The sequence below is a fragment of the Salvelinus fontinalis genome, chromosome 4, assembly GCF_029448725.1.
Source record: "Salvelinus fontinalis isolate EN_2023a chromosome 4, ASM2944872v1, whole genome shotgun sequence".
Lineage (NCBI taxonomy): Eukaryota > Metazoa > Chordata > Actinopteri > Salmoniformes > Salmonidae > Salvelinus > Salvelinus fontinalis.
This window is the reverse complement of record NC_074668.1, coordinates 32,067,639-32,084,076: the sequence shown is the minus strand read 5'-3', so window position 1 is coordinate 32,084,076 and position 16,438 is coordinate 32,067,639. Positions and strand designations below refer to the sequence as shown.

At 43.7% G+C, this 16,438-nt stretch overlaps 1 protein-coding gene across 4 annotated transcripts; it reads right to left on the bottom strand.

The window, feature by feature from the left end:
* Nucleotides 1-3,234: 3,234 nt before the first annotated feature.
* On the bottom strand, nt 3,235-15,608 carry LOC129853543 (rho-related BTB domain-containing protein 2-like). 4 transcript variants are annotated; one of them, XM_055919693.1, is made up of 11 exons: nt 15,523-15,608; nt 14,594-14,900; nt 11,723-11,924; nt 11,282-11,385; nt 10,989-11,174; nt 9,800-10,743; nt 9,598-9,716; nt 9,229-9,379; nt 8,025-8,113; nt 7,732-7,837; nt 3,235-7,549 (listed from the first exon to the last, which is right to left on the bottom strand). In XM_055919693.1, exons 2-11 carry the CDS (start codon nt 14,653-14,655, stop codon nt 7,344-7,346), a joined length of 2,169 nt encoding a protein of 722 aa, XP_055775668.1. In that variant the 5' UTR covers nt 14,656-14,900; nt 15,523-15,608; the 3' UTR covers nt 3,235-7,343. The 4 variants fall into 4 exon arrangements, with proteins under 4 accessions (XP_055775668.1, XP_055775669.1, XP_055775667.1 ...); XM_055919694.1 differs by lacking the exon at nt 15,523-15,608 and having other exon boundaries at nt 14,594-14,715; nt 14,812-15,238; XM_055919692.1 differs by lacking the exon at nt 15,523-15,608 and having other exon boundaries at nt 14,594-15,238.
* Between the last annotated feature and the right edge of the window lie 830 nt (nt 15,609-16,438).

Genomic DNA, 16,438 nt, shown 5'->3' with positions numbered 1-16,438 from the left:
TCTGCAATGAGCCTGCAAAGCCGCCCGTCTGCCATGAGCCTGCAAAGCCGCCCGTCTGCCATGAGCCTGCAAAGCCGCCCGTCTGCCATGAGCCTACAGAGCCGTCCGCCAGACAGGAGCCGCTAGAGCCGTCCGCCAGACAGGAGCCGCTAGAGCCGTCCGTCAGACAGGATCTGCCAGGTCCGTCAGACAGGATCTGCCAGAGCCGCCAACCAGACAGGATCTGCCAGAGCCGCCAACCAGACAGGATCTGCCAGAGCCGCCAGCCAGACAGGATCTGCCAGAGCCGCCAGCCAGACAGGATCTGCCAGAGCCGCCAGCGAGCCATGAGCAGCCAGAGCCGTCAGAGAGCCATGAGCGTCGAGAGCCGTCAGCCTGCCATGAGCGTCGAGAGCCGTCAGCCTGCCATGAGCGTCGAGAGCCGTCAGCCAGCCATGAGCGTCGAGAGCCGTCAGCCAGCCATGAGCGTCGAGAGCCGTCAGCCAGCCATGAGCGTCGAGAGCCGTCAGCCAGCCATGAGCGTCGAGAGCCGTCAGCCAGCCATGAGCGTCGAGAGCCGTCAGCCAGCCATGAGCGTCGAGAGCCGTCAGCCTGCCATGAGCGTCCAGATTCGTCAGTCAGCCATGAGCTGCCCTTCAGCCAGAAACGGCTATATACCCAGAACTGCCCCTCAGTCCAGAGCTGTCTCTCTGTCCGGAGCTGCCTTTCAGTCCGGAGTTGCCCCTCTATCATTATCTCCCTCTCTATCCTGATCTACCTCTATATTCTGATCTATCCCTCTGTCTTGTGCTATCCCACTGTCTTGATCTATCCCTCTGTCCCGGTGCTGTCCCTGTCATGGATGTTACTAAGGGGATTTTGTGGGGGTAAAATGAGGGTGGACATTCTTAGGGGGAGATGGAGGCTAGGATGGATTATGGTGGGGTGGGGACCTCGCCCGGAGCCTGAGCCACCATCGTGGTCAGATGCCCACCCAGACCCTCCCCTAGACTTGTGCTGGTGCGCCCGGAGTTCGCACCTTATGGGGGGGGGGGTTATGTCACGTTCCTGACCTATTTCTGTTAGTTTGTTATGTGTGTTAGTTGGTCAGGACGTGAGGTTGGGTGGGCATTCTATGTTTTCTGTTTCTTTGTTGGTTTATGGGTTGCCTGGTATGGCTCTTAATTAGAGGCAGGTGTTTGGCGTTCCTCTAATTAAGAGTCATATTTAGGTAGGCGTTGTCACAGTGTTCGTTGTGGGTGATTGTCTTTCGTGTCTGTGTCTGTACACCACTCGGGACTGTTTACGGTTTGTTCGGTTTGTGTAGCCTATGTTCCTATTCGTGCGTTTTCTTGTTTTATGTAAGTACGTCGTCTAGGTCTGTCTACACCGTTTGTTGTTTTTGTTAGTTTAATCAAGTTCGTGTTTCGTTAATAAAATATGTCTGTTCTCTACGCTGCGCCTTGGTTCCCTCAATACTCCTCCTCTTCCGAAGATGAAGAGGAGGAGGAATGCCGTTACAAATGGCCCGTACTGAAGAGCTCATTGACTTTCAACGTGGCACCCTCATAGGATGCCACCTTTCCAACAAGTCAGGTCATCTAATTTCTGCCCTGCTAGAGCTGCCTCGGTCAACTGTAAGTGCTGTTATTGTGGAGTGGAAATGCCTAGGAGCAACAACGGCTCAGCCGTGAAGTTGTAGGCCACACAAGCTCATTGAATGGGACCGGCAAGTGCTGAAGCGGGTACCGCGTAAAAATGGTCTTTCCTCAGTTGCAATACTCACTACCAAGTTCCAAACTGCCTCTGGAAGCAACGTCAGCACAAGAACTGTTCGTCGGGAGATTCATGACAGGTTTCCATGGCCGAGTAGCAGCACACAAGCCTAAGATCAGCATGCGCAATGCCAAGCGTCGGCTGGAGTGGTGTAAAGCTTGCCGCCTTTGGACTCTGGAGCAGGGGGAAACGCGTTCTCTAGAGTGATGAATCCCGCTTTACCATTTGGCAGTCCAACGGACAAATCTGTGTTTGGCAGATGCCAGGAGAACGCTACCTTCCCCAATGCGTAGTGCCAACTGTAAAGTTTGGTGGAGGAGGAATAATGGTCTGGGGCTGTTTTTCATGGTTCGGGCTAGGCCCCTTAGTTCCAGTGAAGGAAAATCTTAACGCTACAGCATACAATGACATTCTAGACGATTTTGTGCTTTCAACTTTGTGGCAACAGTTTGGGGAAGGCCCTTTCCTGATTCAGCATGACAATTCCCCCGTGTACAAAGCGAGGTCCATAAAGAGAATGGTTTGTCGAGATCGGTGTGGAAGAACTTGACTGGCCTGCACAGAGCCATGACCTCAACCCCATCGAACACCTTTGGGATGAATTGGAACGGCGACTGTGAGACAGGCCTAATCACCCAACATCAGTTCCCGACCTCACTAATGCTCTTGTGGCTGAATGGAAGCAAGACCCCGCAGCAATGTTCCAACATCTAGTGGAAAGCCTTCCCAGAAGAGTGAAGGCTGTTATAGCAGCAAATGGGGGACCAACTCCACTTTAATGCCCATGATTTTGGAATGAGATGTTCGACGAGCAGGAAAAGCTGTTCGGCTCAGCCGAAGATAATTTATTATATTGCTCAGCTTAGTTGCGACTGTTGAAGAGGAAGAACTTTGCAGGTGTTTCTGATGAAGAAACAATGCCATTAAAATAAAACCCAGCCCTGAAAAGTATTGGCAGGTCATATCATAGAGGAAACACACGGCATTGGCACAGAAAATTTCCCAAGTTACCACTTCGGATTTCCAACTTCAACCCCAAATATATCAATCTTTGACTAAAACTATGACTTATTGACTTAAATCCTTTTGCAAAATCGTGGGTAAGCTATGGGCATCGTCTTTCAGCTGAAAGAAAGTTAATTTCCGCTCGTGGGAGTTTAAAACTGCAAAATGATTAGAATTGCATTCAATTAGTAATAACATTTCAGAAATGTCTCTCCGCCCCATGACAAAATGTGTAGAATTGCAGAAAATTAACTTTAAAAACGTACATTTTTCTATCTGCTGTCATGACATGGGCCATTAAAAATATTTTGGAGCGAGGTGGGGCGCCCCCGAACCAAATCTCGCTTAAGTCCCCCAAAAATGCTAGAACCGGCCCTGCCTAGATGACTGGACAAGTCAGATCATTAATCAACACCATGTTTGGTGATTGGACCACTTTCTATAGGATCTGAGTCATACACAAAGACATCTGTGTGCAGGCTGCTACTTTATATTTATTACATAAACACTATTTACACATTTCAAGAACACATGCTACAGAACTCAAGATCTACAGCTCCTAACAAACAATACAAACATCTGTGACTCTCCAGAACAACAAAAATAAATACCTGTTGACGAGCAAAAATGTCAGACCAGGCTATAAACACTGAGAAAAGATTCAAGTTTTGAATTCAACCATTTCAATACAAGTCTTATTTATAACTATGCAACTGATTGTGCAGCAGATTGGTGTCCTGGTACTGCTACAAGCTCCCTTTGGTTTGTGCTTCTCTGCAGCAGTGATATAGCACCTAAACACATGGAAAAGGGCTTTAAAAGTTCTGAGTTATAACTTTATTTTTATCTAGTAATAATATATTTGCAATTAACACCTGAAGTTGCCTACTCGTCTAAGAATATGAGCTGTGTACATGTCATACCCCCTTATACAATTCGATGAAAATCAAAGCTAAGGCTCTCAGTCTACATAATGCAATGTGCATTTATGGTTTAAACGACACTGGTATGCCTATGTCCTGCATAGTGTACAAATTCAGCTAGTATCTATGTTGAAATACGTACAGCTAAAAGCTTGTTTTATTTTCTCGGCCACATTATAACAGGCAGTTGTAAAACAATTGGCCATTATCTATGTTTTTGATTTATAATCCAACTTCTAATTCCCACACCATGTCAATGCCATCCATTGTAATGATAATACTGATAATTCTCCATAGTGAAGTTAATGATCAGAAAACAAATTAGAATTAGTATTCTCTGCATTAATTTGATGGGGATGTGCTGACTTTTGTAATTGATTAATGTGTTTTCTAGAGCGGGCTTGTCATCGTGTTAGTCTATTGGTGTGGTGAAAAGTGGTTTACTACTAAACATTCCGATCAGAGAATGAAAATATTAAACCAAAACATTGTCTAAATTAACAAAAGCACAGGCTCACGATGCTTTCAAGTGTACACACATTAATGCCACACTCAGATATGTACACTTACACAACAAAGCCTTCAGTACCATGGTGCATTGACACATCTTTAGTACACACAAACTAGTGACCACAGTAACAATATCTACATTCAATGTCTCTCACACACTATACATTAAGGCATGAGGTGTCTTCTTGGATGCAGTGCATTAGCAGAAGAGGGTTAAATGAGAAATCAACTCAAATGCATTTCAACCACAGCATGTAAATGCGGATTGTCAAGTGGAATGGAAAAAACTGAAAAAAAGGAACAAAGGCCTGAATCAAAACATACATCTTCTTAGGGTAAATTTGTTAAAATATATGATTAATACAATATTTCAAAGTGAGACAGTGGTTCATTGATGCATTTACCAATTTGACAAAACACAACAAAACCATTTTACAGACCAACAATTCCAAAACAATGAATAATTTCACTACTTGGTAAAAACAGAACATTGACGACTAAACAAGCCTACATACTCGGATGTCCAGTGCAATACAGAATGATCCAAGTGATTATGAGTTGGGATGGTATGCCAAGTGATTAATCCTTTTACAAGATACACATGTCAAACCTGCCTTTTTCAATTAGATTATAGCAACAAATCACATATGAACTTGATCAAAAAATGTAAAGCTACTGCCTTGTGCTCCTGCACTGCCATAATCTATACCTTAAATTACAGATTACACATCTATATGAGCCTTGTACATGCAGTCTATTTGTATAATTGAGCATTTAAACAACATTTTGAGATATCATGTTAGATTTTTAAGTGGATTCATGGCATTTAAATGACTAAAGCTCGTAGTGATGTCATACGGGATGTAGGCTATATTTTCTAAGTGCATGAAGGAGAACAATATCCTACAAGTAACTTACATTATCTTACAAAAAGCTATGTCTACAATCTATTATTTTATATATATATATATATATATATATATATATATATATATATCTTTTTACAAGCAAATTCTTGACAATAATGTATATTGGCTGGGAGGGTGCTCCGTGTCATATTTTCCTTCTCAAGCCATAGAGCCACTTCTTTTGATCTGAAAGCAGTTTGCCTGCATACCATACATGTAATCGGAGGTCAGCACAAGCACTGGAGAAATCTGAAAAAACTATCCATAAAACAAACAGAATCTAGTAGACTATCACACCTTACAATAAGTTGCCCAAATAGCGCAAAAAAAACATGGATTTTCAATTTCCTTGATAAGTTAGCAGCATTCATAATTATGTGTGTGTGAAACAAGTCAAGTTTTGTTATTATTTCTGGTCACCACCGGCATTCCATAGTAATTCCAGGGCACTGCAATGGAGACAACTTCATGTAAAGTGTTGCTAGAAATCAGTAATCCACTTTTGATATACACCTGCTGTAAATACTCACAACAATGAATGAGCACCATGCTTATAAATCAAAACAACACTGTGGGTTGTCGTTGGTGAAATGACAACAGGGATATAAACATCCTCTTCAGATATCTCTTCAGCGTACACTGAGGATTTAAATTCATCTTCCTATCAACTTGTTCTGTAGTGCTGTTATTTTTCTCATTCTATGATCATCTCTCCAAGCCCATTTAGACTGTTTGAAGCTTGTCAGACACATGTGTGTCCAGTACTGTAATGGCCTCGGTGCTCTTCTCATCAGAATGCGGATATATACAGGTGGTGCTCTCACCTCTCTTGAGAAGAGTCAGGTAGCAGGGTGTGAGGAGGAATTTATACCCAGACACGAGACAGTCTCCTGTATGTGTACGTCTGAAATAACCAATGACACGCAATCACAGGGATACCCTATAAGCATAATGTCAAACTTCTAAAAGGCAAGGTCACTGCCATTATAGACAGACAAGCCTAAGACCCCACCGTCTAAGAGGGGAACTGCTGTACATGTGGATTCTCCAAGTCCAAGAGTTGGCCTATTGGTTTCTGAAATGCACCAGATCCATTGCTATAATGTAGAATGTTCCGGTTGATAGTGGCATTCACCACAAAGCTGTGGGGTCCAAGATACGGGGATAAATATATCAGACTGTCCTGATAAGGTACAATTGCCGATTTTAAGGAAAAGGAAACTTGGTAGTGCAAAGCTATTCCATTGTTGCAACACATAGTGGTGAGCTTTGTTTGTGTTTGTTGGCGTTTCAAAAGCAAATGCTGAACAATACTCTGTGATTCAGGTTCTCTTGCATCTTGTCAAAAGACAAATGTGGCCGTGTAAAAGAAAGCCCTTTTCTGACATGTAGCCACATGTCACAACACAGGGGTCGTGTATACACTCACATCAATGTCAGCTGTGCAAGTTGTACAGAAAAATGCAATATACAATAACTGTACAAAAGATGACAGGAGTCAAATCTCCGCTGTTTTCATTTAAGTCGTAATTCTGCACAGACTTAGTGGTTCCCAGTAGGCAGATGATCTAAGGGGATGTCCTATATGACTTGAATAGATTCATCTTAATGCAGACCTAATGCATTTTGTTGATATTTCTGGTTGAGTGATTATACTTGTACTGTACACATCCTGGTTTGGTAGATTGTGCAAACACTTAAGGGCAAGAAAGTGTTATCACTGAGATTTGATTTCTGTGTTACTTTGCTGGTCATTGGTCTTTGCTATGCCTGTTGCAGCTGATAAGCACTTGGTTGTCAATTCAAGTCAGTCAATGGTTATCATGAGCTTAGTATCACAGTTCTATACCTTGAAGCAAAGCCCCTTCATAACTTGCTCAGTTCTCCCCCTGGTGGTGTATGCAGGAATATCAACAACATATTGAGCAGTCACCAGCACCATCTACCTTGCCTTGTTCATAAGGTTTAAGTCACTGATCTTTAAGTTTTACGCTTCATTGTCTTTGCATGGATATGCTAACACAAAAAGAAAGACACTAATTTTGTTCATTATCGGATTTAGCTGACCCTGCAAACCTGGGGGAGTGTAGCTTGGCTGCAGATGCAAAACAGAAATGAGGGAGGGAGAGGTGAGGGCCTGAATGAGTGGGCCTAGTGTCTGGCCAACGGTGCTGATTCTCCACTTTCCCAAGTCATCTCTACAGATCCCCCCAGAGGGCCTTGCCTGTAACCTGAGTGCCAATCAGACGACAGCATTGGAACCAGAAGAGGCGGAGTTGGCAGAGGGAGTAGAGGGAAAGTTCCAGAAGAGCCACTTGCGTTTACACTGCCTCCTCTGGTACAGGTAGTCCTCCTTGTCCCGCTCCTTCCTTGCTCTCTGGTAGTGGTCATCCTCCTTCAGGAACCACACTGGTGGCCAGCGGTGCTTCTCAAAGTAGTCCTGGTTGTCTGCAAGAGGCATGGCTCAACAGCTTTAGCAACATCAAATGCAGACAGATGTGGAGACACAAATGCTTCATATAATGATAACTTCTCTATAAATCCTGCATTGATGTAAAGGGGAGATTCAAATGACAGTCGTAGTTTCACGCACATACAGGCCTCTTTAGTTAGTATTTCACTTGCATTACCTGTAGACGTGGCCTTCATGTCTCGAGGAAACTTGCGGCACACACTATTATAGTTGGTGCAGATGTGGTGAAGGCACCAGCCAGTTAGCTGTTGGGCACAATGGAACTGCCAGAGAGACACACGATATTATAGAAGACCTTATTCCACACGTGCTAACTTTTTACATTTAAAAGTGTAACACTTGTTAAAGAAATTAGCATTAGAAATAGAAACACTTGTGAGATTGGAGAAAAACAGTATAAAGAATAAATACACTCATGGAATTGCAATAGGAACAAGGCCTCCATCTTACCTGAGCCATCTCCAGGTATAACAGCACATCTCCGTCAATATCAGCCCCCATCATAGCAGCCTCCATCAGGACTGTCACTGTGTAGAGTTCTGAAACAGAGGCATAACATGCAGGGTATCCCAAGAACAACAGAATAATAATAATAATTTGCAGTAATTATGATAATTGTATTGTCAAGTTTTCTGATGATACCGCCATTCTTGGTCTGATGTATAAACATGCTGATACTACTGTGTACAGGTCAGAAATCCAAAGGTTTGTCAAGTGGTGTGATGAGCACCATCTCATCCTTAATGTAAAGAAAACAGAGAAGATGGTGTTTGACCCCAAATCTGTTGGTGACCATGTGCCTGTGGTTGTCCACAATGCCAACATAGCACAGGTTAGTTTGTACAGGTACCTGGGTGTATATATGGACAATGTGCTGAGCTGGAAGGTCCAAGTAAAGAGTGTCTGCTCCAGAGTCCAACAACACCTCTACTTCCTATGGCTTTTTGGAGTTGGACAGAAAATAATTATCCTGATCTACCATGCGGTCATAGAGATATTCAACTGAAATCTCAAATTGCCCACCTGATACAAACTGCCATGAAGGTCATGGGTGTGAGGTAGCATCATTTCTGATCCCTCCCATGTACTTCACTCTGATTATCAACTCCTCCCCTCAGGCAGACACTATAGGGTCCCTACTTGTAAGCTGAACAGATACTGTATAAGCACTCCTTCCTTCCTATGTCCATCAAATACAGAAACAACAATACTGTAAGTCAACCTGAGCTATGTTAGTACACCACTGACAGAATATAAGGGAATGTGCAACGTATTATGTATTTGGCTATATGAGAAGTGTACAAAATGTATAATAAGAGTAACATGGAGTGTATATATTATGTTGAGTGTGTAATGTACAGAGTCTATTTTGTTTACAGCAGTAATGTGTCTAAGACAATTTTTCCTTCTGGGACATTGAAGATCATCCTATCCTATAAAACCCAGTCTGTCACTGTGCACATTGCCAAATCTAACTTGCAACAGAATTATTCAAGTAACAGAAACAACTCTCTCAACACACATATTAGTGTAATAGACACTATGAAGAGAAGGAAAAAGAGAGGGAAGTGTGTGTTAAACTATAAGTGTGCATGTCTAGTGTTGCACAGATGTGGCTTTGTGTATGAGGGTGTGCTCAAAAACAAGTAGATACCTGTTAGTGCAACTAGGTGTGGGAGGCAAAGACGGTTGGCAAGAACAATGAGCTCCATGGCATCCAGGTCAGTGCGGGAACAGAAGCGCCCAGTGTACAGGTACTCCAGCACAGCCCTCATACAGCTGCGAGTCGTGTTAGGAAACAGCACCTGAGACAAAAGGCACAGATCAACATCATTCTTCCCGTTCCTATTCACTAGTGTATTCTACTGGGATCTTGTGTGTTTGGTTATTTAGGTTGGTTATTTAGGCTGGTTATTCAGGCTGGTTATTCAGGTGACTTGCAGAAGGTCTTGTTATTGTGCACAAAAATGTAATATAGTGGCGCACACTAACTCCAGTGAGAGGGGGTAAAGAATTGACTTACTTCTTTGGTGCAGCTCTCCACAAAGGGCCCCCCAAACATAGCTGCCATCCAGTCACAGCTGGAGATAAGCAGGGGCTTATGGGCCCTGATCGTTCCATCATCCAGCTTGAACACTACATCTGGAACACAAAGAGAAATCATACTGCGTCCAAGGAGAAACACAGAGTGTACAAAATCCCTCAGTATTATGATGTGCGCTCACCAGAAAAGGTGCCTTTGGCCAGGCACTCTTTGACTCTGTTGGTGCGCCGTACATGAAAGGCTTTGGTGATTTCCTGGTTCATGAAGGCCTCGTTGTTAAGGATATTGGCCACCATCATGCGCAGGTCAAAGACCTCCAGCAGCTCAGCAATGTGTGCGATGTGCATTAGCTCCTTCTCGTGCTCGTCCAGCTGACCAGTGTACAGATAGCGCAGCACAGCGCGGAAGGGCCCCAGCTGCATGGACTGGTCCATGTGCACCACGGTCATAGGCCTGGGGCTGTAGGTCACTGGGTCATCCACCATCTCCTCCTGGATGCTGACAAAAGCCCTGCTCCAGGTAGACAGCAGTCTGCCCCTCCGGCCCCCTTCAGAGTCCCTCAGGGTGCCGTCACTGGTGCAGGCCCGCAGGTTGGCCCTGTCACCTTCGTCAGGGCTCTCACACACATCAAAGCTGGCAGCACGCATCAGCATCTCACGGCCAGACAGAGCGGTGGCGCGCGGGGGCCGCTCAGTCTCCTCAGACCGGGCGTCCAGGATGAAGAGGTCATAGAACTTGGAGGAGGACGTGGCCAAGTAGATCTTGTGGGCGAAGATTCTCTGCTTCTCCTGTAGGACCAGGATGACATCGGAACACAGGGGGTCCTCTAGAAGACGGCCAGGATGTTCCTCAGTGGTGGTGGGGGGAGGTGGCACAGTGATGATGGGTGGTGGGGGTTTGGGAGGCAGGAAGGGGGCCTGGAGGAGGGACCGCTGCACATTGCGCAGGTGTGACTTCCAGAACTGCAGGTGGCGTCGTGAGATTAGGGCGGCCCGGATGGCGTTATCAAATACGTCCTTTACTCCAAACTGAGCCACAACGCTGGTCTCATAGTATGGCACTCCCAGCTCTTTGGCCACTTCACGGCCCCTCTCTGGAGGCAGAATCTCATTGTATTTAATGGGTCTGGAAGATATGACCATAAATGAGGCCAAAAAGAGGCCAAAGGTTAAGTGAGTTTACAGACTAAATTAACATGATTCAGATTAGCATGAGGATAAATAACATTGTATATTGTTTACAAATCTTAGTACAAAGTGGTACCTACATTTCTAATGGTGACACAGTGAATCTATCAATCACAGGCTATCAACTTTAACTTGAGATGAAAAGCACTGCTTTAGATTGAAAGCACTGGACTTGTAGGGCACCTTGCTAGTGGCCGTCGTGCCCTGTTGACTGCCTCCAGGTCAGCGTAGCGCAGATCCAGCTGGCAGCCCACCAGGATGACTGGAGCCCGGGGGCAGAAATGTTTGATCTCAGGGTACCACATGGTCTTCACATGGTACAAGGAGTTGGGGTTGGCGATGGAGAAACACAGAACCACCACATCCGACCTGCAATGACGAGTGGGGTTACGGAAGGGACAGACAGGAAAGGTCCACTTACTTTACTCTGCACCAGTACATGACTTGCATGAGTAAACAAGGTCAGTTGATCTCACCTTCCATACGCAAAGCGTCGGTCCTTGTGATGGTCCCCGAACGTGTCCCAGAGCCGCAGCGACACACTGACGTCATCCACCACATCCCTAGATCGCTCCAGAACCTGACCAGAGAGACATATCTATCACATGCATGGATATTACCAACAACTGCAGGGTGTGAAACTAACACCTGCCCACCAGCCTAATGTGCTAAGCCCAAGATATCTTGGGTGTCTTGCAGGTTTGTTAATGTGCAACAACGGTTTACCCAACTGTAGCACTTAAAACAGAGGATTTCAGTATTGTTTTCCTTCACCGTCAAGTTGCTGGTGGACCAAACAGTTCATTTCAAACCCCATGCAGTCCATTACCTAAAACGTAGCCACAATAGAGAAAACAGACAAACAGATAAAGCTTTTCATTAATTAACCATCAAAACCAGAGAACTCCACCACTCACCTCCTGGCAAACTCTGTACTGGTCTATGGCCCAGACAGTGGGTACATGTGTAGCAAGCAATTGGTACTGAGTGAGTGTGGCATTACAGGCCCGGGCACAGATAAGGCGGGTCTTCCCAACAGCGTTGTCCCCTACCACCACACACTTGATAGTCTCAACATTTGGCCTCTCATAGTCCATGTCAGAATCCATCAACTGGGGCCTGTCAGGGCAGAGGAAAGCAGAGTTTGATAAAATTCCAAAGGGATAATCAACTGGAGATATCAAATATCACAGAGGTACTGAGGAGCTTGTTAAAAACCTTGCACCTCATCACGACCCCTCTGATCCCATCAGGTATCAATACTGTAATCAAATAACATTTTATTTGTCACATACTTCGTAAACAACAGGTGTAGACTAACAGTGAAATGCTTACTTACGGGCCCTTCCCAACAATGCAGAGAAAGAAAATTGAGAAATAACAGAACACGTAATAAAACACATAATACACAATGATACACAGGGAACCAGTAACGAGTCGATGTGCAGGGGTACGAGGTAATTGAGGTAGATATATACATATAACTAGGAATATAGTCACAAATAATAAACAGTAGCAGCAGCATATGTGATGAGACAAAAAAGTTAGTGCAAATACTATTTAGCAGTCTTATTGCTTGGGGCTAGAAGATGTTCAATGTCCTGTTGGTTCTAGACTTGTTGTCCTATTGGTTCTAGACCGCTCGCCATTCGGTAGCAGAGAAAACAGTCTATGACTTGGGTGGCTGTAGTCTTTGAACATTTTTATGGCCTGACACCGTCTGGTATAGAGGTCCTGGATGGCTGGGAGCTCGGCCCCAGTGATGTGGCTGCCTGGCTGAGTGCCTGTGCCAATTCAGACGGTCCCTGACGTTCCTTACTCTTTCATTTCAAGAGACACGCTGGGGATTTCAGAGTTCTGGAAGTGAAGTAGGATGTGTTCCTAAAATTAAGCAGACTGTGCTAAATTAATTTGTCTAGCATCTGGGTTATACGCAGGCAGCATCTGTGTCTTGTCATTTTGTGTTTCCCTGTGTTTTATGCAGACTTACATACTAAGTTATACTGAAAGGAGAGGACATTCCATTTCCCAGAACAATGTGTTATAGGATCACAATCTCTCTCCAAAATAAGCCACTTTTAACATAACAAAATATAATATGATTCACATTGTTACCCCATGAGATACATCTTTGATCAAATTAAATAGCCCACGGTGCCATTATGCAAGGATGCAGCTGAAATCACAGTTCTGTATAAAGCACTTGCAACCAAAACAAATATTTCAATAAATTGAGCCATGGCCTTACCAATAGGCCTGGCAATGTCAAACAAGAGCGTTCTTTTGGACAAAAATACTCACACTGACATCTGTCTCTTGATGAATTTATACATTCAATCATCTAAGCATTATTTGATAAAGAGCCCCTCCTTGGCAGTGTCTTAGCAAGCTCCCCCCCAACAAAAATCTAACCGTAGATCAGTCTAGGATCCAAGAAAATTGTCGTTAACATAATTAGTTCAGACAGACAGACCCTCTATCCACGTCTAGAAAAATAGCGGTTGCTGATCTCGTTATCCAGTTTCCAAGGGAACCAGATTTGCTTCTGTGTGATACCCTACCCTACGGTAACAGGGGTATGGCAACTCAATGACCTTTACAAAGTAGACTGACAGCCACGCGCAAAAACGTAAACAATGTGGCCAGACTGAACCACGAGGGGAAAAAATGTAATAACATATCAAGCCAGCTACTACACCGCCGTAGCTTAACTCGTTAATAAAATGTCAATTCAAAATACCCAGACAACCTCCGCAACTATGAGTTGCAACAATGTCACCGTCTTTGACATTGAGGGCGCGAAACATGATGAAGTTGTGTTTCGACGAAATTCGAGTGTCCACTCTGCATGGCTGTACCGTTGGCTGGTTATGCTTGGTCTTTGTGGGTTCCAATATAGGGCTATTCGATCCCCGCACAATATAGTTAGTAGGCTATCTGCAGCACGCCAATTCATATAAAATAGCTTCAATATTATGTTCCTGAATGGAAGAAGGCTGCGAACTTCGACGGCGGCAGAAGCTGAATTCTGGGGTGGATTGCCAACCTACTCCTCAATGCAATTTTCTCTCGTTGGTAATGTTGGCTATTTGGCAACAGTCTGCGCTTAACAAATAGCCACGTCATCAATCATAATTTAGCAAGAACTCAACCGAGGTACTTTAGCTGCAGTTCAGACCTCTGTCTAATGCCGGGGTGATGCAACCAAATACTGTCTGTCATAGAATAGCCTATACAACAACAAGTCTAGCACTATCTTGTGTGCAAAGAACAATTCCATAGTTATTTCGTTATATTATGGACGTATAGATTCTCATGAGCCTATGGCCCCTTTGAGTTAGGCATCCTTAGATGCAAACTAGACTGACATAACTAGTACGTTTGATATATCATAGCCTAAAAAACTCATTATTTCAGAGGATTCCATTAATTAGATAACTTAGCCATACAGACCATATGATAGCCTCTTTACAGACCATATGATAGCCTCTTTATAATATAACTATACTATAGGCTATATCCGCTCCAAGAACTGACCATACGTGCAGGTCAGCAAATTATAAAGGGTTTAGCTAATAACATTCACCCAAGCTTGCTACAAAAGCTATTTCCATCAAGCCGAGTCACTGGTCATTCAGCGCCACCGTTACGTAACACCCAGAGGTTCCTTCCTTGTGCCATTTTGTGTTATTGAGGTGCATGCCAAAATGTTAGATTAGTATAGGCTATTATAGGTTACTAACCCAAAGGCCTATCCCGTTGCGCATTTGGCCAAAATGTCTCCTTACCTCAACATAAGGAAATGGTGCATCGGATTGACCAATGTTTGAGACTGAGAAGAGGGCTCCATCGGATGCGGCTAGCACCCTACCGTAGCCTGGGTTGAACGTCATTTTCGCAGCAAGGATAACTATAGGGAATTAAATATATGGGATTAAATAGCGACCACGCCGCTAAAGTCACAAAAAAAAGTATACTTGGTAAAAAATAATAAGGATATCATCACCGTGTGCCTGAATACACTGGTGGTCTACATGAGTCCGTCTTCACCGTCAACCGCAGGCCACGCCGCGTCAAAGAACCAGCTCCAGTCACCTACGTAATTTATTATAGAGGCACGCGCACCAATAAAACCCCCATTCATTACAAAACAGCGTTCCACTGCAAATCTCCCGCAAATCCCATTCAATCCAAACGTAGGCTATTTAGCTGCTGTATCTTCTGATTCAGATTCTACTGTAAAGACTTTTAGTCTCAGCTCGGCTACTGTACAGATCATTATTACGGTTAATGTCTAAACTCCAAATATTATGTCTGAGATAAGCAATAAACTATATATATCTCTTAAAATCGTAGGCTATTGCAAACATAATGGGATGTGATCCGAGTGGACTTTAAAGTTGCCATGACTGCCATGATGTGGCACTGTGAGTCAATATGGTCCTGAAATTGTAATAAGATTTTATGATCATTCAATGGGGTTGTTTTTTTTCCTCTCAAGTATTCTGTTCACACAACATAAAACCTTCCAAAAATAAATAAAATATTTGCATGACTATAGGTCAATTTAACCATGTCTCATGAATTGATCTAATTTGGCAAGTTCTAACCTAACTCAAAGCATAGCATGTATAAACAATATTGTATATGCTTTAAAACATTTTAAACGCCCACAGGCATCATAAATACTGTTTGAAAATTATTTTAAGCTCCTTACCTGTTCTCATGTGGACAGGCCAAACACTGCACCTTAGTTTGTTTAAGAAAGAATGGTCACTCATCCTTCCACTTTCAATATTGCACCCCCTTCTCTCTCTCTCTCTCTCTCTCTCTCTCTCTCTCTCTCTCTCTCTCTCTCTCTCTCTCTCTCTCTCTCTCTCTCTCTCTCTCTCTCTCTCTCTCTCTCTCTCTCTCTCTCTCTCTCTCTCTCTCTCTCTCTCTCTCTCTCTCTCTCTCTCTCTCTGAGGCATGCTGTCACCCCCTCCCTTTCCTTTTTTGCCTCCCACACACACACACACACACACACACACACACACACACACACACACACACACACACACACACACACACACACACACACACACACACACACACACACACACACACAAAGTCACATGTTTTGGTATATTTTAACTTTGTTGAGAGAACAGGAAGATTAAATCATATTTGACTTTTAGAGTTGAAAGTTTCTATGAACTTACCCAGAGCAGTAATTTTCCACATTGTTAAATGTCCTTGTGTGGAAGAAAAATCCAGAGTAGGCCTACTGGATACACCAAAATGGTATAATTGTGTAATGACAGTTAGTAATGTATTTTCTATAGATTGAAAAATTGTCCTGACACAATGTTTTTAGATAACAATAATGTACCAGAGGCTGCATCGCACCCATATCGGTACACACTCTCATCTTACAGTAAACAGCTATTGTTAACAGTAACCCCCTTTGGGAAGGACTAATTAGTTATTGACTTTCATAAACACATGTGTGTTTTTGGCTACAGTAACCTTAATCAAGACATTGTTTGAGACAATGACATTGCATATGTTAATTGACATATGTGAATAAGTACCGAAATGTGTCCACCATGTTATTCTAACCATTGTAATGTGTTATCTATTCCACTAGATGA